Below are 23,670 nucleotides of genomic sequence, written 5' to 3' on the forward strand. Positions count from 1 at the left end.
TTGTAATCAAGTAATACTTCTCCCTTTGTGTGCAGCTATGAATTCACAGCCTCTTTAGTTGGCTTTCTTAAACTGCATCACATCATGAGGTTCACGAGCTACAAATTGCTCTCTGCATTACAACCAAATTCATACAAAATGACAAAACTATATATACAGCAACTGAAAAAAAAATCAGCTGCCAAATATATTAGGAAACTGGAAGACTCAGAACAAGATTGGAAGAATAGGGAAAACAATCAAAATGCTTGACAGAAGCACTGAGTAATAAATAATCCCTTCCCCTCCATTACTTCTGGCAAAACAAATAAATAAAAATCGATCAATCTTGGTTAAAAAAGAAAGCCTTTAAAAAAATCAAGAGTTAAGTGAAAGCTGAATAGTAGCACATCAGAGTGAAAAGAAATACTTTTGAGAACCTGTATCCACTGCAAACATGCAGGAATCTGAGAAAAGGGCAAAGAACAGGTAAAATACTGTTCAATGCATATAGCACATTAAAAAATGCATAATTATCTTTGTCTTTTGACTTTAGGTGGAAAAATCAGTTCTTTCTGTTTTTGATGCAGGAGGAAGAAAAACATGTATTATTACAGATTCATTTTCTTGTCTTAAAGTACATGGAGAATGGTCTATACTATTTCTTTAGTTATGGCCCAAATAGTGGCTTCATATATGCAAGTGAAGAGTTCTGGGGGTCCTCAATCTATCAAATTTACAACTTAAAAATACAGACAGTGCAAGAAAGAAACGAGAAAAACAAAAACGTAGAAGGAGATGTAAAGTTATGTAAAGCAAACCTTACAGAAGGAAGTAATCTAGCATCTAACAATGGCCAAGGCGATAGCCAGGACAACAGAACAGATAATCAGATTTCTAAACACTGCTGCTGCATGTACTTAACAACTAAGACAAGATGCAACAAAAAGAAAAATTCTGCTAATATGATTATCCCAAATCAGGCCACGTTCAGGCCCACGAAAGGCCTAATATTGATTTGCTCATTAGCTTTCTAATACCGCAGATACTAGCGCATCTCAACGACTTCCCCACTGCTCAGAGCATGTTGTAAGCAGTAGGATATTGTAACCACCTTCACGCAATCAATGGTGGGCAGCCTGTCAGTGCACAGCAAGTTACGTTTATATGGGTGGGTTAATGACCCCCAGCTTGTTGTAGCTCAGGTTTTACTACTGACAGCTTGACTGCCATATATGTATTGCTATTGCTTATGCTTCAAACTTTTAAAGAATGGCAAAATCATTGCTTATGGAGGGGGTAAAAAAAAGGGGAGTGGAAATCAAAGAGTGTGAACATGTCTGTGAACAGCTGGAAGACAAATGAGATGCTGATAATTAGGAACTACCCCATGGGTCCAGCTGAAAAGAACGATGCAAAAATAAATCCAAGGGCAAATAAATGAGTAACACAAACAATTTATTTATACAATATATATTACAGTATGTGGCTTATTATATATAATAAATTCTTCTGAGAAAGTGTACATGTCAGTTACTTCTTATATATGCAGTCCTGAATCAGGACTTAAAAATACTTTCTAAGGAGAGTAGTAGTACTTTTAACTCTTTTTATTACCACAGAAAAGACTAGAAGTGAACTCTGTTCCTGCAGTTATATTTCAGTATACCTGGGAAGGTAAGGAGGTCTGGAATGATGTGTTTAGTACCTCATAAAGAGAAGTATCGGGACATAGGAAGTTAAAGGAAGGCCAGATAACAAAAACAGATACTACTGGACACTACTTGTTCCCCCCCCCCCAATAAAATGACAAGTAGTAAATATATATTGTTCATCTTTTCGTATGTTAAGAATATATCCATTTGATGTTTCACAGCATATTCCCACTAAGAAAACTAAAATATCTTCCTAATGCAAGCCAATGGGTAAGATGTAATAATAATAAGTACAATACTTTGCATTTCATCTCATTCAACGTTAGTAAAGCCTGTTAATGAAACCTCAAAGACCCCTAATGTGTTAAACAGTCATTTCATCATTGCTGAGGTTCAGTCACTTCAGGCAAGCCACTGCAGTCAATTAGTACAACAAATGCTTTGCTGTTACAAAGCAGTTTTACAAGATGTGAACGTTACTGTGCAGGACAGAGCTGTCAGTATGTGAATAGCGAACAAAATTCCACAGGCCTTAACAACTAAGTTTCTTTTCTCAAAGTATCTTTATCTATTTTCTCCTAACTTGTTATTATAATGCTCTGAAATCTACATGAGGGAGAAACATCTTGGTAGTATCTTTGTCCAGATTTGTAGCTAACGTAACAAGTATAAAGAATTCACTTCAAGTTGCTGCCTTTGTTTGCATTTTAAGACTTATTTTGATAGCTAATGACAGTAACAAGGATTACGGTGGTATTACAGATCAGCAGGAAATATACACAAACTTTAATGAAATCTGTGGCACAAGCTATGGTCTGAAGAAGCAATTTTCATATGAGTCATATGGCACTTGACTTAATTTGTCAAGATTTGCAGGAGATTATGGCAGCAATCAAAATTGCAGAGTTCTGTTTGGCTGTTTTAATCAGAGCTCACGGTAGCAAACTGAGTAAGCACTGGGTTTGAATAGCATTTCAGAATATTGGAAGCAACAGAATTCAATGAAGCAACTGCAAAACTCAACGAGTCACATCAGGGAGTTCTCCCGCTGGTGCCATGTGATGTCACCGAGACGCAAACACTCAGCCTAGCCCAACTGTTTTCATTGCACTGTTTGTAGACCGTATGCTCAAAAGCTGAACTCTAACGTGGCAGACACCATTTTGCGCTGCAGTTCTCTACTTTTTCTATTGAAAAATCAACTAAAACGTGCTAGTTTCCAGGCATATAATAAAACCGACCCGGTTTCAATGTCTAACTATAATCTGCAATGCTTCAAAGCGTAGTTAATAGGGATGTTTAGCAGGGATCTGCACTCACAGGTAATCAGCATGTACAGCCAACTCATTTTCACACCTACCTGAAAAAAAGAAAGCAATCTAAAGAGATCTACTTCGCACCTCGCAGATGTATTAGGAAAGTACCATCCTCAATTTCTCATAAGGGATTCTAAAATTTGACATAGAAAGCTATCCAGCTACCTGCTCTACAATTACGATCTGTGCAAAGAATACTGTGATCAAAAAGCAGTAGCACAAGTTTAAAAATTTCCTTGTCTTAAAATACCCTAAGCCACTTTAGAACTTGTTGACATTCTTAACATATGCTGGTAAACGCCGTAAGAATCATAAAAAGACAACAATAACCTTCTGTGTAAAGCATTAAAAACAGATGAAGATGCCAAATGAAAACAAAAGAAAGTGTGACCTAATTTATGTAAATAAGTAAGAGATGACGAGGACAGACACAACAGATTAAAACAGAGAAAAAAAATCTTATGTAAATGATCCTTATTCTCAGCGTATCTCCTCTCTAATGCCATCACCAGCAGCCATAAACGTTGGTAAGCTTCTAATTTTAGATCAGCCGATTTAAACAAAACTGAAGTGAGCAATTACCGCGCTTACTGTTCTTAACCACCGAGCTGTAAGCACCTAACGCAGTGAAATGGGAGCCGTCCTCAGCGTTCCGAGGCGCCGCTCGTTCCTTCCTACTCTAAGTTCCCTCGCTATTCTGAGCTCGCGCATCTTTTCAGCGGCCGTTCCGCTCTACGTTCGGGCTGAGAAGCAAAGGGCAGGCTCCGAAGAGCCTTTTCCTGGCAACGCTGCCCTGCTGTCGACCTGCCCGCTCGCGAGCCGCGGCGCAGAGGGCACCGCTCCCCAAGGCTCCCCTCAGCCGTAGCTCCGGGGCCGCGCCGCCCTCCCGCGGCTCCCGCTCCCCCTCCCCGCCGTCCCCGGGGCAGGCAGGGGAGGCTGCGGGCCCCGCGGCAGGGCGACGGCTGTGGCGGTGTGGCGGTGCGGGCCCCCCGCAGCCCGGCCGCTCGGCCGGAGCCCGGCGGGGGCGCTGTGTCGGCGGGCGGGTGCCCGCGGCGGTACCTCGCTTGTGCAGCTCGCGGAGCGGAATGCCGTCTCCTCCCCCGTCGTAGGGCAGGTAGGGATCGGCAGGGGCGTCCATGGCCGCGGCGCCAGCAGCCGGGCCGCCGTTGCGGGGGGCGGCGGCCGCTGTCAGCCCAGGGCCGGGGCCGGGGCCGGGGCCATGCCGCGCCGGGGCCCCCCGCAGAGCCGGAGCGGGACCGGAGCCGGAGCCGGACGCGGAGCCGGACGCGGCCGGGGCGCAGCAGCGGGCCCCGCCCCGCCCCGCGCCGTCACGGGGAGGCGCCGCCAGGGCCCGCCGGCGGCTGCGTCACGGGGCCGGGCACGGGCACGGGGCCGCCCGGGCGGGCGCTGAGGCGAGGCGGGGCCGGGCCGGCTGAGGCGGGCTCCCGGCGGCCTCCCGGGGACGTGCGGGAGCCCACGGCGCTGCTGCGGCCGCGGCTGTGCCAGCCTCTCCCCGTGCTCTGGGGTGATTGTTCTGAGGCTGTAGCAGCACAACAGCCATGTTCTACTGGAAAGCTCAGAGGGACGAGAAATGAGGGAAAAAATCAGTGTGGTAAACACAAGCGCATAGTGGGGCTTGCAGTGCACCACACAATGGCCGAACGCTCGCAGCCCCACAAGAAGCGAAGCACAGGCCCTGACGTGGCAGCAACCCCCAGCGCTAACCCAGCCCCCTAGGGGATACCCCGTAAAACAGCTACTGACACAGCGTGGGCAAAACCCGAGCACGTCAGTAATGAGTAGCTGAAGACATAATGGCTAAACTCACTTTAAATGCACAAAAACAGCATTCAGTTTGCCCATGTATTTCCACGTCTATAAATACACTGCTTCCTGCTGCCTTGGTATTAAAAGCAAATATTTAAGCTTTTGCTTTCAAAGGCACACGATGACACAAGAACTAGAATTACATTAGCGCTGATTGGTTGATAACAGAAGGGTTTTCTAAAATAATTTATTTTCAGTCTGAATACTGCTAAGAAAAAAATAATGGAAGGTTATTTTTGATGAAGCATGTGCACATGCAGATACACCAGCATGTGCAGCAGGAGTGCTTGCATTGGACCTGATGTTTCTGTAAACTGATACAGATACGAGGTATGTTTGCTGTACAACCTTGTACTGTTCCTATATGGCAATGTGTGATACAAGACTTGTTTCACGTGAGATCTTTTACACATAGATTGTGCAGGGACTGGTGCTCATCTGCAGCATCAAGGCCTTGCTTCATCTTCATGCACAGAGGACAGAAGGAAAGGGATTCATTTTGCTATGCTTGCCTTTTCACCTCTGTAATATGTCTGATAGCCGACTATGTTAGTTTTCAAATGCATTTGTTTCTTAAACAGTTCTCCAAATGGGTCCTTAAGGAAGTTGTTTGTTTTATGAGCCATTGCCAGTGTTACAAGCCACATACTGTAAGTGATCTTGCTGAACACAGAGTAGGATCAAGAAACTATATACTTACTTCACAGACCTGTAATATATCAAATCTTAAAAATATGGCTCCAGAACAAGTGTTGAGAATGTGCTGATATCTGGAGATTTGGAAATAGAAAAGTGTGAGAATAAACGAAGAAATGTGTGTGAGCCCTGTAGCAAAATAAAGTTAAAAAAAAAAAAAAAAAAAGCTATCTTGTCTCTAAGACAGAGGTAACCCTGGAGATAACTCAGTTATAAAATATTGGCATCTTCTGAGTTGGAGACATCTCCATTTGCTCATGTATACAAAGAACTGCTTTCTGAAGGGTGGCTTCCTACAATCACCTTTTCAACAAAAGCTACTCAATCCTCAAGTTCGTGAGCATCCATAAGTGACTTTCAGACCCTATATGCATTAATTTATTTTTGTACCTGGAAAAAAATAAAAAAGTAAAACCTAGAGGATTTAATATCCACCCAAAAATGAATACCTAAAACCCTTACAGAAGATGCATCTTAAACAATGAAAAGTCAGGAGAAAGACAGATGATGACTTTTGTGACTACGTATACACAATCACTGAAGTGCTATCCTACTTCCACTGGTATCACTGAAAAAAACACTCCTTGGCACCACAGAAGATGCCCAAATTTTTTACCATAAAACCACCTCTGAACTATAAATTATCCATAGGACTTTAGTTTAGAATGAAATGCAATAGAAACTCTTGCACATTCTCAATTCTATACTTTGAAAGAATCTCCTATTACATCTAAAGAAAAAGTCATTTGTGGCAAAAAGATTGCCAATTTTGGTAATCTGAAGAAAGAATTATTAGAGCATATTGTTAGTATTAGAGCAACTGTTAGCACATTTATTATATGTTGATTACAGAAGACAACGCTATCGACCCAACTCCACACTGGAGAAAAATACGGAATAGAGGTTATAAAGAACTTGTATAACACAGACCGGAAGATCACCACTAATTTAAGATACTGTTACTGAAGGCCTTTGAACTGACAATAAAAGTTTGTTAGAGCAGAGAAATGGCTAACCTGGTAACCTAAGCCTGTTCACTGGACGAAGGCACATGCAAAGTTTCTACAGAAGTCTAAAATCCAGACCGTATTGGAACAGATAAAGGATGACTAGCTAGAGGACTTAGCTGATAAAACCTTTGCTATGACAGAAAATAATGTAGTCTGCAATGTAAAACAGATGCAACTTCGTATTTGCTATATAAATCTTTAAAACCTATCTAATATTAAATTACCATAGCTCTTCCAAGGTCACCACTCGTAGACAGGCTGCCAAACACAGTTCTTTGTATCATCCTAAACAGAACAGTCATCTTCCCTTCTCAGTTACCAGCAGCTTGTGTTCTCATTGTTCAAAACCACTGCCACTGCATGTATTACCTTCCCTACATGCTGGTCTTGTTTATTTTAAGCAACAAAAAGAGAAAAAGACACTGCATGATAACCTGACCAATGTAAGACAGTCATTTTATTCATCTCTAAAAGTCTATACAATTTAATGTTTCCAAAGTATTCCTTTTCTAACTCATTTGAAGAAGTGTCTGCCTTTAACTGTCTGATAACTGTATATTCAAGATCACGTCAGTTATTTCTATTGTGCAGTCCCGCAAAATCCAAAATTGTAGCTAGTGAAATGGTGTCTGTAGTTAAGGAGGTATTTTGGGCATTATGGAGCACATAACATTATGAGCACTTGTAAAGCCTAAATTTTGTTTTACAATAGCTTTATTTTCAGTGACTGAGAAGCCCTTACAAGCAGCCAATTTAGGGCATAAAAAAGCTCATATGTAAACAGCAGGTTTATAGAGTAGCTTGCTTTCAAAGAGATTTCATCACAATAATTATACTCTAAGGCCTCAATCCCAGAAATCCTCCATGCCCAAATAGCTTCATGCATCTAAGTGTTCCCATTGTTCTCAACAGGCACGTACTGTTCTTAAACATCATTTAGATGCATCTATCTTTGCAGAAAAGGGCTTTAAGTCCGTTGTTCTGGAAATACCACAACGTATTTATGTGACACACCTTTAAAATATGCTGATGATGAAAAAAGTTACCTTAATCCTCCTCCATACCATATCTTTTTCCTTTTAGGATGAGGGAGAAGAAACACTATCTGAACATATCAGAGTAAGTTAGAGGTTAGACAAATCAGGATAACCAAGGGAAAAGTGTTTTGAGGTGACAGAACAAAGCCAATGAAATGTAGGGGAGCATCACAAAGGTATGCCAGCCCCCTTAGCCAAGGCTGAAGAGATGACCTTAATTCTGAAGCATTATTCTACCATATCAAATTAAGAAGTAAGCTGAGTTTAAGTAATACAGCTGAACACCTTACTACATACAAGCCAAACATTTTCTCAATTCCCTCAATTACTTGGCTTATTCTGATCACTGACCATGTAATTTCATTGCACCAGGTAATGAAAACAAAAATCAGGTCTTTTATGAAATTCCAAATGTAAGACTGACAATGCTGAATGATCTCAAATAACAAGAGATGACAAAAACATGTCAGATAATTACAAATGTTACTGTGGCCAATACAAAAGATATTTTAGTGACTCTTCACAGTCATTTCCTTTCCTATTATTCAAAATGAAAGCTTCTCCCTCAGCAGAGCTAAGACAGTGTTCTCTTAAAAACGCAACGTAAGAGAGCTCTCTCCCAAAACAGCTACCATCTCCATTTTGAAAGGACTTGAACCCACGTGCCCTCCATTGATGGCTACATATGAAAGCATCCACGTACAACAGGGTATGCAAACAACACACAAAATCTCTCAAAACCTACCCTTTCCCATTCCTGTCATTTCCATTCCTTTTCCTTCCCACTTTATTCTCCTGCCTTTTTTCTAATTTCCTTTTCCTTTCATTTATCCTTTTCTCAATCCACATGGCTAAACTAAGCCCAGACCTAATCATTCCACCACCTTGCCTTCTTTTGCTTCCTCTGTGTCAGTTTACTAGCCTTGCAGCCCTTTCAGTCTGACTTGGTTCTTTCTGTACAAAATCATGCAACTTTCTCATCTGGGTCACACAGCAGGGCCGGCAAAAGGAAAACTAAAGACAATGCAAGAAAGACAAACACACTCCTCCCAGTTCCATCACACAGTCTAGGATGAAATAACTTAAAGGTGCCATCATAGGAGAGAAAGAAAAAAAAGACATAGAACTCGTAAATACCATTAGATTAGACACAGTAAAAATGACTTTTTTTTTTTTTTTTGAAATCTTAACATTACAGAGACCCGAACTTCCTTCACTCATTAGCATTACATAAAATCATGTGCTTGATCACAACAGTGTTGGCAAAAGGCTTTCCCAGCTTTGTATCAAGCCACAGACAGAGGACTCCGTTAAACTGTTTCCATTGCCACCTCATCAAAAGCCTCAATGAGGCAGACTATAACATGGAAAATTTAAGACAAAATATATCGCAAAAGCATACAAATTTATAACATATGCTGCTGAGTACTTAAAGGCAGATGGGGCTTAAACAAAATGGGAAGAAAGCCCAGAAGAATGTGCTTAACAGTAATACACTCTGAGTTTTATTATATTTGCATTTTCTTATAAAGGAAAAAAAAAAATAGTTTGTTTTCCTAATTACAGATGTTTCCCCCCCCCCCCCATCATTTGTTTCCCACAAATCTGTTACTTAATTTTGCTCACAATCATTTCATCCAGCAGAGAACACTTGATTCCACGATCTTGCCTAATAAGCTTGCTTCTTCATTGGCCAACCACAGGTTCTTGAATTATGCTTTTACAGTGTTGTATAACTTCCAGTGGTGCTTTTACTCACTGGCCAGACAAGGAAGGTAATTGAAGTCAAACCCAACTAGCAAACAATGCAGTAGAACAGGTCACAGAGCCGCAAACACATTGTGTAATGAATTCTGAGACTGACTTCCCCCTTAGGATAGCTGAACCTTCACTGCACGTCAGTGAAATATGAGTAAAGGCTCCCCATCGCCAGGCAAAGGTTAAGGGCAGAAGAAGAAATAGAAAGAGAAAATAATGAAAACATGGTACAATGTTAATATATAAGACCAAAAATAAAATATAAAAAAATAAGCCGTTGGTCCCTAAAGACTACTTTGACCACTTAGCCTGAAAAAAAAAATGAAGACTATTTCCTTCAGGTTTCTTTTCACTTTTTTTTCCTTTTTTTTTTTTTCCTTGGGGTTGTCCACCACTCTGTTCTTGACCTACATCCCATTGATAATGGAAGAAAACCCTTAAAATCAACAGACTAGTTGTTATACTAGAGTTATCAGCCAGGAGAAGTGCTTCCCCCCCCCCCCTTTTTTTTTTTTTTTTTTTAAAACTTGATCAGCTTTACACTCCCCTTAAAATACGTATTTTTACTGTACTAATCAGACAAGGAGGATTGTGAAAGAAAAGCAGGCTATCTTCTGCATGCATGAGATCACCTTGCTTTCTCTTATTCTCTAAGAGCCTCTTCACTATTCACTACTTCCTACCTTTTTTTTTTTTTTTTTTTTTTATAAAGAAACATGTTTTAGCTATTAGATTGCCCTTTTCCTGCTTTAGGATTGTTTAATTTTGTCCAGCATTTCTGATCTGCTGTTCAAGTTGTATGTGCAAGGGATAAAAATCCTAACACCAACAGGTACACGCCTCTCTAGACATGCCATCTATATCAAGCTTACTCCTTAGCTTCAAGGATATTAAATCTTCTCCATACATAAACTGCATGAACACAGATGCCGTGTCATCAGCAATTTTGTTAATACATAATACTGCACTATGCCAGGCATGTTTGAATTCTGTGCAACTGTGAGCTCAATACTCAGTAGTGGTCAGAATTAAAATTGAAGACTTTCTACTCTGTTTCCGTGACATGCTTATCTTCCCAATACTGTGCAAAGATCTCATCCCTCCCTTAAATTACAGATACTAGAAAAAGCTCAGAGGAGGCAGTAAAAATGATCCAAAGCATGGGACAGTTGCAAGGTCCAAGTAAGTAAACCAGAAATACTTAACCTGGAAAAGGAGCAACGGATAAGCAAAGGAAATAAGTAGCAATGGAAATCAATATTTATTATTTAACAATCTGTTCTAATAAAAGAGCTCTTAGAGTTACTATTTTAGAGGATCAAGTGCACTACAAAGAAAAGGCAAGGACAAAGTTTTGCTCAGCAGCATACATTGTGTAGAGGTATAGCAAAACATAAGCTGCAAGTGATTTGATATCTCATACTGGTGATTAATACACCACTCACTGATTTGCTGTGATCAAATCATTACTCTGATGCAGTTCTTTTGCTGGGAGACTTGGGATTTTAATCGACAATTCTTTCCTCTCTACCCCCTTAAAAGGGGTCACCGCCACCTTTCACAGTGACAGCACTATGCCATCCATCTCCATGCTAATCCCAGTCAGTTTCTATATGCATATAGTCAATGAACAATATCAGAGCACCTGCATTTGGCGAGACAGTCAAGTCATCCCAGTTTCAGGTCACTCTGTCCTAGTTTCATATCAAACCTTTTTGTATCAACAGCAGTCTCACTTCAATAAGCTTGATAACACCTCCCTACAAACCCAATGTCTCAGCAGAAAGACTTTCCACAGCTGCAACTATCAAGAAAGAGAAGAGCTTAAGCATTTAGGCTTTACACGGGCGAGTGATGAAGTAGTCGCTGCATCAGTCCATGCAAACACATTGGCGAGTGTTAACCTAGGCAAGACTCTGGCAGTTACACATGTTCTCGGTAGTATTTATACCTGAATTTTGGTTCAAAATAAAAATAATAATAATAAAAAAAAAGGTAATGCTTCTTCAAATAAAATGCAACTAAGCTGTTGCAGCTTGCCAAAGAATGGTGAGGGTGCTAAACAACTTCTTCATTAAGGAAGTCTGTGGAAGACAAGATCCACTGATAAGAACTAAAAACCTGGAAGCCACCACTAGGTTTAGAAAGGCTCTCAGCCATATACAGAACTGCTAGCACAACATCTGAATTAGAGAAAAGCACCAGCATGGTAAACAGGTAAGATAAAAAAGACATTTCAAACACCTGCAATTCACTCATCCAACAACTAAGAAAAAGAAAAAAAAAAAAAAAAAAAAACACATTTTTTTCCCTTAACCCAAGAGCCTTCCAGACAACTTCTCTGTTACTGTTTTCTGCCAATGATTTTGAAATCCTGGAAAGAAGAACCTTATTAATTAGATAGTTATCTATGCAAATATAGTGCATAGCAACTATGTTCCAGATAGATTAGCAAAATCAACTTAATTCATTACAAGTGGAGAAAAGATAAAAGAAAACATGGTTCTATATTGGCAGATACCTTGTTTTCAGGCACATTAGTACTATGGAGCACAGGCAGAATGTCTGCAGCTCTAACAACAGTTAAAGAGGAAAAAAAGTAGTCTGTGAGCAGTAACTGACAGTTCAACAACGTCACATAAACTAGCTGTGCTTTATGCTTGCCCTTGTGATCAGGACAAGTTATCTCATGCTTCCTTTTGTTCAGAATCATTCAAGGCTAAATATATTCCTTACCTAAAAAGACCATCAAGGCCTTCAATAGAAATACTTCTAAGCTGTATATAACTTATTTTCCAAGTTAGTAAAGGCATGTCAAACCGTTCAGCCCAGTTTTGTACCACACATATAGAAAAAAACACGCTGAAAGTACAACATGACTTTCAAGACCCTTTCTCACATCATCAGTGGATAACAGGAAGATTCTGTTAATGAAACTTTCCTGCACAAATAATGAAACAGGAACTTAAGTTCATGCAGGAAAAGTTCCTTTCCTTTATATATTTGTATTCTTTATTTTCTTTTTCACTGTGAAAGCCAAGTAGAAAAAAGCACACAGGAGAGGACATTCATGTATTGGAGAAGATAGTATTTTAATTCTTCTTGAACAATTAACCTCTTATGTGATCGGAATTCGTTATAAAGAACCACCTGCAATTGCTAAAAATTACCTTCTGTTCCTCAAATAATGCTGTATTAGTTGACTGTGCCATATTTTTTAAAGTTACCATTTAGTGCCCCTTCAGGGCACGAAAAATGTACTGCTTTGGTCTTTCATCATACTTTAGACAAACGTCTCCAACCCATAGGTACGGCCAGTTTAGGATAATCACGATATTCTGCACCATTACCTGTTGGCCTGTTCTTTTTTTCAGTGGCACTGCTGTTGCTGCAAGTAGGTACTGGTGGCTATAGCAGCAGCTTTTGAATTTCCAGTTTGCAGGTTGTCATATTAAGGTTAACTATTGCCAATTTGACGTTAACACCATATGCCAGACTGTAAACTGTCTCCACACAAAGTCACAACATAAGCAACTAAGCTCCTTCTTCAACTGAAGCAAGAAGCACTGTAGCTATTGAAAAGAATGCCAGGGCTCAGACTCCCACAGACAGATCAAAGTACCTAGAGATGTAAACACCAGTGAGATCATTTGTTTGCAAACCATTTTTAACTGCAAATACGGTTTAATCATCTGATTTCAGTCAGAGCCTTGAAAAAATTGCAGTCTGACATTACAAAAAATCCACCTTGCTGCTGAACTTACCTTATAATTAAATATAAATTGATGCAGTCCTCTCTTACATCATATAAATAAACATCAGTTCTGAATAAAATCATGGGGACGTCTCAGTTTCACCTTACTAGTTGTTGAAACCAAAGTCATAAAAGGAGAAAAAATAAAAAAAGAACTGACACACTTATTAAAAAAATCAGGCCCAGCCACTGGACAAGGATTGGGTGTCTCAGATTTCAGAGAAAGGCAAAGCAAGCGTATGCTAAGACAAAAACCATCAGTTAGACATTTAGTCTTCTCATTCATTTACTAGTTAAAATAGTCATCTGGTCGTACATCTCCATTCATTTCACTTCTGTTTAGAAGGATTCCCTCTGCCTCCCCATTAAAATAATAGAAGACAGTGTACTACTCCAGTGTAACTTTAAAAAAAAAAAAAAAAAAAAACACTGAGTACTGTAGATCTCCTCCTATAATATTCAAAAGAGGAATTAATAGTTTTTCTGGCTTAAGTATTAAAGAACTGATAGCTTCTTAATGGCAAGTATGAAGTGTTTAAATCGACCTAACAAGAAGCTACCAAAGAGTCTAAAAGTAAAACACACAGATCATCATGGCAATGATCTGCATTTTCTTTCATTAAAAAATAAAAGGACTGCATACATGGAAATACACAGCACATATTAGCATTGGTAAGATTTCCTCCCAATAAGAAGTCAGATATTTCTACTACCTGTATAACATCACCATATTTCTCATTAAACAGTAGTTTAATGAGGTAAAACATTAACTTGACTGCTACCGAGATAATCATTTTGCTGAGCAATAAAAGCAAGTTCTGATCAAAGCTGACAGGCAGTATCCCTTCTAGCCAGGGCTATGGTGTAAGTCATCCAAGCCTCCATGTGCATATCAACTCAACACGTTAAAATGCACTACACTCAAACAACACGTTTCATGATGCCTACGTGTTTGCCATAATGCTGCCGCTAAGTCTGAAATTTATGCAAAGGTACCAGCCACTGGAGAACATAACAATCTTATGATTAATTATGCATGTAATTATGATAAATGATTACTATACATACCGACATGTACAGTAGTACTATATATAGACAACTTCTGTATTCTTCTCAGATGAAACAGTGAAAAATAGATATCATGCACACTTTCAGATGATGTTAGAAGAAATAGGATTGTTGTAAATCATTAATGGTCAATCTCCCACACGGAACCACAAAAAAACATTCAAATTGCAGATGAGAGGCGACGCTAAATGAAAGGCACATCTCCATCAACTAAATAGTAAAAGTACCTACAATGTCTAGGTGTTAAGCCTTTCAGAAGGCTGATTCCAGTTCATGTTCTCTTGTTTTGGCCCACATAACAGACAGGAATTTCCCACATGAAACAAGTAGGCTGTGTCATTAATGTTATTCCCCAATATCGACCCGTTTCCACATGCTTTCAACAGAAGGCATATTCACCATTGAGTAATAGCCTCAATGGCTTTGTAAGGCTCAGTTAAGTACTTAAGTATGACTGGTAATGTGAATGGCAGTACTGTGCAGGCTTGAGAGAACCACTGTCCTGACAGCTAAATGACCTACCAAGGCTACTGAAACGAGCAGACTTACTCTGTTAATTTACTGTCCTCTGAATGGGGGACAACAACGATGACGACTGTTTGCGAATTCCATGTTAGCTTTTCCTCTGCATGTTATATGTGCAGTTTATGGTTCAATTATCATTAGATTAAAAAGAATTTCTTAATCCATTACTTCCCCTCATTGCACAGATTTGATTTTAAAAAAATGTATCATTTTGTATTCTATTACATAAACGGAAAATTTATGATGAACACTATTGCCTACAGTAACTTCTCTGGATTGGATAAATTCAGATCTGTGCTTCAAGCTCATCTGTATTCTAGGTTTACTTTTTGTAGCAACGCAGCTATCAATTTAATTACATTTCTTCCACAATCATTTTAGGTGCAGATATATTATATTGCCACTTTCTACACCTTGTGAAGAAACCAAGTTCACAAATTCTTCCATATGTCTAAATATGGCTCAACAAGCTAAAGCACAGTACTAGACCTAATGTCTAGTAATGTGCTTACCTGTACTTACAATCAACAGAATGAGTGCATCACCATGTTAATAAAGAGAAAATTACAGGACAAGAGTATTTAAAAAGATAATAATAATAATACAATTGCTGCTAATTCAGTAACAGAACAATAAAAAAAAAAAAAAAAAAAAAGGGCACGTGGAGGCCATCAAGAAAGTGCTTGTTTGGTCTTCTCAATGAGATTTGCTGAATTAAACACACACAAAAGAACCACCTCACATACATAAAAACCTAAAGAATGACTAACACAAATACTCACTTCCTGCCTTTATTTAGAACTTTTTGGGGAGGTATATTCTTACCACCTTGAAAAGAAAATTGACAACAGATTCTGTCTAAGACATGTATTATGATTTGCTCTATTTTCCATGCATAAATCATCATTCATTTCGATAAAGTCATAGTGTTTATTACTACTGCAACCTCTTACTGAGGTGATTGGAGTTGTGGCAAGCAGACATGCCATTAGCAAAAATTTCAGGCTGGGGGTGCGGGAACAACAACATATGTGTTTCAATGCATGTTCTACCACTTCACCATCACCATGCAATAGGAACTACTGGCATGTGCAACAATTAGCATTGCTTTTGGCAGTACAAACAAAACCACCTCACTTGTCTAGCTAAATTTATGGATATCATTTCACAGCAAGCAAGAGGCAGAATACTGGCTAAAACTATTTATTTTACTGCAAACTGCATTTCTCATTAAAGCTTGAAGTGATGGAGAGGATTTATATAAACAATAACCACAGTAGCTTCAGACTTTTAATATAGGTTACAAGTATTGTGTTAGACAAGCAAGGCTTTTTTTTTTTTTTTTTAATAAAGCCAGATATTCAGAAATATAGTGCCCATGAAAAACAATTGTTCATTTAATTTCCTAACTACCAAGTACTGGACTTCCTAATGCTGATGTTCTCTAAGTAATTCTGCAGAAACAATTTTTATGTACATTGAGGGTATCTGGGCTTTTAATACCTGTATCAGCATACAAGCTGAATAACTGAATAACAAGACATGTCTGATGATATGAAAGGAAGATACATGGAAAGGATGCTTATAACAATACGACAACTATCCATTATAATGGCACCATCTGAGTGCTAAGTGTGGCAAAGGGGAAAGTGCATGAAGGAAGTGCATGGCAGGAAGACAACTGAATGTTAACGGGAGAGGAAAGGGTGATAAAAAAAAAAAAAAACAAGAGACTGAGTTCAATTTTACACAAAACAAGAGGAAATGACAAGAGTATGTATTTAACAAAGTTTACTATGTTAATTAGAAATTACTTCCTTTCCTTCCTTTCTGTTCTGCTCTTTGACCATTGTTAAGACAACATTAAAGCTTTCACTCCATTAACTACTTCATTTATGAAGAAAATGGAGGGAGAGCTTCCCAGTTCTTCTTTCTTTGTACTACTTGTATGTTTTTTCCAGTGCTCTTCTCTTTGCAACTTTTCACCTAGTCAAAAATTCAAGTCTCGACATTTTGCACTGCTCCTAACATCACCCCTGCTTGTCAGGTTTTACAGATTTGAAGCCAAATCTAACAGAAAACAGATTTTTTCTCTAGAGGTAACAATTATAGAAGACTGTTGATTTCTGCACAAAGGGAACATTGAAGACCATAAGACTTCAGAAATCCTAATACAGCTAAGAAAAAACAGCTGTAGAATAATCATCTTTCCCTTACTTGACAGCAAGTTTGTCATTTGACAGAAGTTACTGTCTGCCTCATATGAGAAGTTATCCCATACAATGCAACTGTGAGGCAAGCACACAGGAAAATTCTCAACTAGTTTCAATTCTAAAGCATCCTTTTGGAGGACAGAACAGTTAAAGGGAAATTTTAAGTTGTTATGAAAAAGGACTAGTTTTGTTTATTTAAAAAACTAAAACCATACACAACCCATAGAAATTTTAAAGATAAATTTAACTTACCAATTGATGCATCACCATCCAAGAGATTGTCATCTTCAGACGTCTGAAAGTCCATAATTACACCTGCTCCATCTAAAAGCTCCTCATCGCTGCTTGCACTAGTTATACTGTTGTAACTGTTTCGATAGTAGCCTCTATGAAACAGCTGCTCAGACTCCATTTAGCTGCTTTATAACCTGCATAAAGAAAATGAATTATATTTGAAAACACAAACAATTGATAAGTTTACATGAAACATAAAACAGTATTAAGATCACAGTACTAAAAGTTAAAAAAACATAGCAGTAATACAGAATATTATACAGAACATTTTACACAAGTCCTATGATATTTAATTGGATGATGCTTCGTCATGCTCTTTCTTGGGATCTCCTTGTTTTAATGATATCATCATAAAAGTATTTTACTTTCAGTAAATGTGGTTGGAATGCACATACCCAGTACATATAAATGGGCACTGCACCATGGAGCTGGTACAAAATCCAGTCAATTTTTAGATTAAAAAGTGAGAATCATTAGTCATAGTATTTTTGAAATACATCTGTTTCACTCTGAAATTGTAGTCCCTTGAACACAATTGTTCATATTCTTTTGCAGAGAAAAGCAAAAATATTCAAGTGGAAAACCATTCAGAATCTTCTGTCTATGTAAAGCTTTCAAAACCCATACATATATACCTTTGTACATAATTGGGAAAAGGCAGCAGATGGTTTTGCACATTTGGTAGCAAGTTCTGCAGAAGACTGAACACACCAGGACTTTCACAGACCAAGACATATTCCTCCTTTGCCTTGCAAAGTGAAAACCCATAGCAATTACTTCATGATCAGGGTGGGACAAAGGGGTATGCTGTGACCACACGCTGATTCCATGCTCTTATCTTGGAAGACAAGGCTTTCCCTTCACCAATTTCTACACTAAGTCGGACTTGCAACAGTAATGGGGAGGTATGAATGAGGTTCAATCTTTATCCCATAGCTTCCTGAGCACACTATTTTCACTCAGTTGGATGCTTGAAAAGCATCTATTTCAATCACCCCACCTAATTAAGAGCTATTAGGCTCCTGCCTTTCCAAAAATCTGAACATTTTCTAGTATTGTTTTCCCAAAAAAGATATAATTGGCAGGGGAGTTTATAATTAAGACCATTTTGGCAATGACCGTATCATTTTTACAAAATATTTTATATTCACATGCAGTACATGACACTAAAGCATCATGTACCTTTTCAGCAATAATAAAATTTCATTCCCTCCAAACAAAGGAGATGGCCTTCCATCTCCCTCCAGATCTTCTCCTTATGCACTGTTTCCTCTGCTCATCATCACATTCTCTAACCATTCACTGTAACTGCTACAAGGCTATACACACCATAAACATCCAGCCAGCTGGCAGCTCTAAAAATACATTATAGGACTTCTAATTCCCATCTCCCTCATCTACCCAGCTGTTGAGCCTTGTGAAGTAGAGCTGAACTGGTTGGCCAATGTCAAGAGTTATTAGCAGAGGTCAAACAGCTTTCTCCTATTGGCAAACAGCTTAGTCCTCTAAAGAGCAAACTAGTTACTGAAAAGAGGTGAAAAGTGAAGTGACAAAGTTTGCAGGGTAGCTGCAGACGGAACTGTCAGCACTGAGCAGCTGGGTGATAACATGAGATAGAACTCTCTACTGGTAGCCACGAATTGAGTCACACTGCAGGTAGGGAGGAGAGGGAGGCAACAGAGCCAATCCTAACTTACCCTGTGGGTTCTGATGGGACTACTGCCATTCCCAAATGAAATGGTACAGTTACAAGGAAGAGCCCAACATGCACCAGCAGTCCCCACATTAATCGGATACAAAGTACTATCAGGTACAGGAGAGAACTTCATACCACCAAAAGGACTACAGAAGAGCTAAAACAGGTTACAAAAGATCACAATGATGACAGAGTACAAAATAGCTTTACTTCTACAGGGCAGCAAAATGGATCAGGACTCATCAGTCTGGAAAGATGTAACATGGAAGACAATATCATAGGAAAAGAAAAACAAAAAACATGAAAAGCTCTGGTAGGAATACTGGAGGCCAAGAGAGAAGTGCATATGCTTATTCTCTTCTTAAACTCTTCCCTAGAGATCTACTATTGGTCAAAACAAATCCCTTTGGTTTGAGCATTCTCACTTCCTTAAAAAAATTGTCAGAATATTTACAATTTAAAACATGCCTTCTCTTCAAACACATTTCTTTCATCCCTGTGTGAGGATTCTTCTTACCATTTTACAGGCACTGAGAAAAACTCCTTAATGGACAGCCAAGAAAATTTCACACTATCATATGATGAAGCAGATCCTGACTGAAAATACATCTGCTTACACCTGGAAGCATCTCCATTTTCCCCAAAATAGATCAGATTGTGATAATTTATTCAGAAGCTACACTTAGAATGATGCAATAGATACAAGTTGTCATACGGTAATTTTGGTCTTCCCTTACGGTACCCCATAAAGAACATTGCAGAAGAGGTCAGATCATAAGCAGTCCAACTATTTTGCTATTATGCTTACAGAAACTTCTGTTAACATCACTCTGCCTGGATCAGTTGGGTACTGTCATAATGGAAGACATACAGCAGAGTTGAACTGAGAGCTTTTGGACTTGCTAGACGCGTACGTGCTCCCTGCACTGTCACCTTTCTCCACAATGAAAGAAGAACATTTTAAGTCTCTTTCATATATATATTTAAAATAAATATAATAAAAATATGAAATATAAAAATAAAATTTTCTTTATATTGAGCTCCACAACTTCAGTTAATCTTACCACAAGCCTGCTATTCATAGTAAGGGGCATAACTCCCCTTTTGCAGGTCTGTTTAATAACTTTGCAGAAATGTCAGAGCAGTGCACTACAGCTATTAAATCTTCCAAAAACCCAGAAAATGCTTTGAACCTGGTCTACAATAGACTAGAGCATTCAATCAGTCAGAAACTGACAGACAAAACCAACAGACGCCCCAGAGCCAGACCAAGCATACCACGAGGAGTCCTGCATGCCAACTCCTCCGGCACACACGTGCCTTCAGTTCCATGGCATGACATGATATCACAGGCCTTCTCCTCTCGTTTTGAAATACCGTGTCTCCTGCTGCAGACTGACCTCTTGAACAAGCAAGCAGAAGCTGTGACACCCAAACCACTCCTGCCGAGCACCCTAACCAAGATTTGAAGAGTTGTACGTTCATTCTCTGTATTCCCTGAGGTGGGTACCTGAAATGCTTTGTATCTGACATGGCGTTACAGATTACTGCCTTCCAGCAGCATGCAGCAAAGGTGGGAAAATGAAAGCCATCAGAAAGTCAGAGCTCAATAAGCTTCACACAGGACTGAAGTTTTTCTTGTTGAGAGCATGTCAGTCACTGGCTTGCCCACCACCTCCACCTGCAATTAAGAGTGTGGGGATGACAGCTGAGGTCAACACACAACACATTTCCTTGTGTGCCTTTAAGAGAAGGGCTTGTTTAACAAACTGGGACACAAAGTTAGGGATGCACCACCTCGAGTTACGCTAAGTGTCAGAGTCAATTTTAAAGCTCATGTGACCTTAAAATACTGTTGTAACATGCAGAAGGTCTGCCTTGCCCAAGGAAGCAGAGGATGTGGACAGAGCAAGCACGCTCCTCCTCCAAAGCCAACTGCTGAGAACAGCAATAAAAATGGGAAGGAGGAGCCAGCAGGGAGTTTTTGTGTGGCTACAACTGCCAGAGGATAACCAGACTTGTGCCCAACCCAGGCCAGTGGGGATTATCTTTTGTGGATGCTGGAAGGCTGCATTTACACACAGCAGCCTGCACAAATGCTTACAGAGTTGTAAAGAGGGAGAACATAGCAGAGGCAATGAACCAGACAGCCTGCTGTTTTATATGGTCAGATTCAGCCTGCAGATTCCCTGCCTTATCCAAATCAGCACTAAAGGGCAAGTGGGAGAAAGATGGGGTTACTGAAGAGAAATTTCAAGCAGGAAAACAAGATATCTGAATGCCAGTGAAGCATACCCTGAAAAAACAAATAAGATAAACCATGCCCGATTTCCAGCAACTACTGGTTGCCCTAAGTATTTAATAAAACTTTTTTTTTTTTCAGCCTAGATTACTGTAACAATGCAAGATAGAGGGTTTATGAGAACACCACTCAGCATTTTTAAGAAGCATCATAGTTTTCACACAGAGTATGGTTCATACCATAGAAAGCAGACGCAAAAATCTTTCAGACTTTGAAAAAAAGAAAAGTAGAGAAATAATGCACTGTAAGAATACAGTAAGAAAATCTAAGCAATAACCAGGGAGCTCTTGAAACAAATAATTCAATCCCACACATATACCCAAGTCTTCTGCAAAAAGAGTGTAAGGTGCAACTAATCAGTCACACTAGCATATTTCCAGGATGTGCTGATCCATCAAAACTCTTCTACAAAGCAAGCTAACAGAGAAGCCTCTGACAGTAAAACAATTTAAAAAATTATTAAAAAAAAAAATCATTAAAAAAATAAAACAGTATCTCACCTGCTACAACTAACGAGAGGGAAGAGAGCAATGAGCATCCAGGTAGAGCAAATTGTACACACTGTAATTAAGTACAGCGCAGACAGGAACTACACTGGTAAAGGGGAACAGCACAGAAACAGCTACACGTATAGTCGACAAAGCATATAAAGCTGTTTGTTTTCCATACACTTCAGTACCTCAGGCGATTTTCTTGTCCTCAAACATCAGACATCCTGCTTATCTTTCAAGCCCTACAAAGGAAAGGTCAAGCAGAGAAGCGAGTCAGCTGAGGGAACCACTTGCAGAGCACTGAAGTGTCTCTGGAGAAGATGGACCAGGACAATAAAAAATCTGATTTACAGGACAGTTGTTGTCAGGCAATTTGCATGATCTGTAAATGTCTGGTATGTGCTCTATTGCCCCATAAATACATAAGAACACTTTTCTGTATCTCAAAGGGCAAGAAACAAAAGACATTTTAACTTTTTACTGTCCTGGGACGTGTAGAAGGGGGTGGGTGAGAACTCAAAGCTAGATTCCAAACCTGCTTTAAATAGCTGAAAGAAAAAGCTGCTCCTTTTTTTTTTTTTTTTTTTTTTTTTTTTTTTTTAAAAAAGAAGACGAATCAACAATAAAACACCACATAGTGTTGAAAAATGATCTTGTTAACAGAAGAGCTTTTTCCCAAACTTGGAAGAATCCTGATAACCCCCAACTCACTGTAATAATTATTTTTTCTGTTCATTACAAACAGCAAAGAGCTGAACAGCAGTCAGTCATATGACCGAACTCATGCATAAATTCCTCCAAAACTAACATGAGGACAGTGCCCAGTGAGAATGCTATGCAGACATAAAACAAAAGCAGATAAAATGAAAATATAGAATATGATCTTTCCTTACATATAGGAACATGTTCTAGAGTAGGTGAAATGCAGTGGTACCAATAGGAATCATTTGCTGAAAGTTTTTGGAAGAAAAGTAGGATTTAATAGGTTTTACCTGGTAACAGCATTCAGAAGTCATATTTAATATGAAGTAGTCAGGAATTTTATACACATCCTTTTAAATATATTTAAAAAATGAGAGATGAAAAAAAAACCTTTATACTTCAAGAGCAGGTAAAGAGCAGTATGACAGGTGCCCACACTTAAATTCAAATATTAACATAAAGCATATGTGTGTGTGTGTGTGTGTATGCATAGATATATATATATGTATATATCAAAACAACTGCCTAAAAGGTTGAAGCAGTCAAGAACATCTTGGAATACTGAATTCTAAACTTTTCATAGTGCATTTATTAAAAATACTGCACTATCTGCATTTTTTGTTGTTGTTGTTTAAATAAGTGCACCCTTCAGAAAAAAAAAATAGTTCAGAAATAAACCTTTTACAACAGTTTTAAAACAAAGGCTAAGCTGGGCTCATACTTCTATCCTTAGCCTCATCAGCATCAAAATTACATTCCCGTTTCCACTGTAGATCCAGCATACGTAATGTCCATTTACTTACGTTGCCTGTCATGTAAAAAGAGGTAAACAAAATAAGAGCATCATTCAGCCTCCAAACTTTAGTTTTGGAGAAGGGTGAATGAATTGTGAGGAATTTTGAAGTATTTTACATATATATAAATATATATGTATATATGTAACTAGCAAACTATTTATTTATACACAAACAGGAAGGCTCAGAAGTCATACACTCCAAACCCAAAATGGAAGGGAGGACAAGAGAAACAGCAGTTATCCTGAACTTCCTCAAGTCAGCAGAGAAAGAAGTCCTCACAGATGCTCAAGAAGCCAAATTGTTAAAAATTAGGGAATGCACATAGCAACTTTACAAAAGCAAATACACAGATGATTATTTTTCACAGCGTCATTCAGAAAAAAAAAAAACGTGAAACTAATTTAAAAAGTCTCAGGATCAGGACAGCTCCTCTCGTAGCCACGTAGTAAGAAAGGACCTCTCAAATTTTTGGTCATACTTAAAAAAAATAAATAAATAAAAAATAAAGTTAAAGGAGTACAGTCAGTTAACTGAGGTTACTTTAGTTAAA

At 38.9% G+C, this 23,670-nt stretch overlaps 1 protein-coding gene across 6 annotated transcripts in view; it reads right to left on the minus strand.

Annotated features, from left to right (window-relative positions):
* Positions 1-23,670, minus strand: part of CLCN3 (chloride voltage-gated channel 3) — a 61,578-nt gene that overhangs the window by 30,645 nt on the left and 7,263 nt on the right. For 4 of the 6 annotated variants that reach the window (XR_014317445.1, XR_014317446.1, XM_082759690.1 and 1 more), the window contains exon 2: positions 17,091-17,266. Coding sequence is in view for 4 of the 6 variants with exons in the window: in XM_082759690.1 (XP_082615816.1) it covers positions 17,091-17,250 (160 nt within the window). In the remaining 2 variants the exon portion in view is untranslated. Of the gene's footprint in view, positions 1-4,009; positions 4,244-17,090; positions 17,267-23,670 lie in introns of those variants that run through there. The other 2 variants (XM_082759691.1, XM_082759693.1) reach the window with 1 other exon arrangement.

This window comes from Aythya marila (genome assembly GCF_965140915.1).
Source record: "Aythya marila genome assembly, chromosome: 4".
In the NCBI taxonomy this organism is placed as follows: Eukaryota; Metazoa; Chordata; class Aves; order Anseriformes; family Anatidae; genus Aythya; species Aythya marila.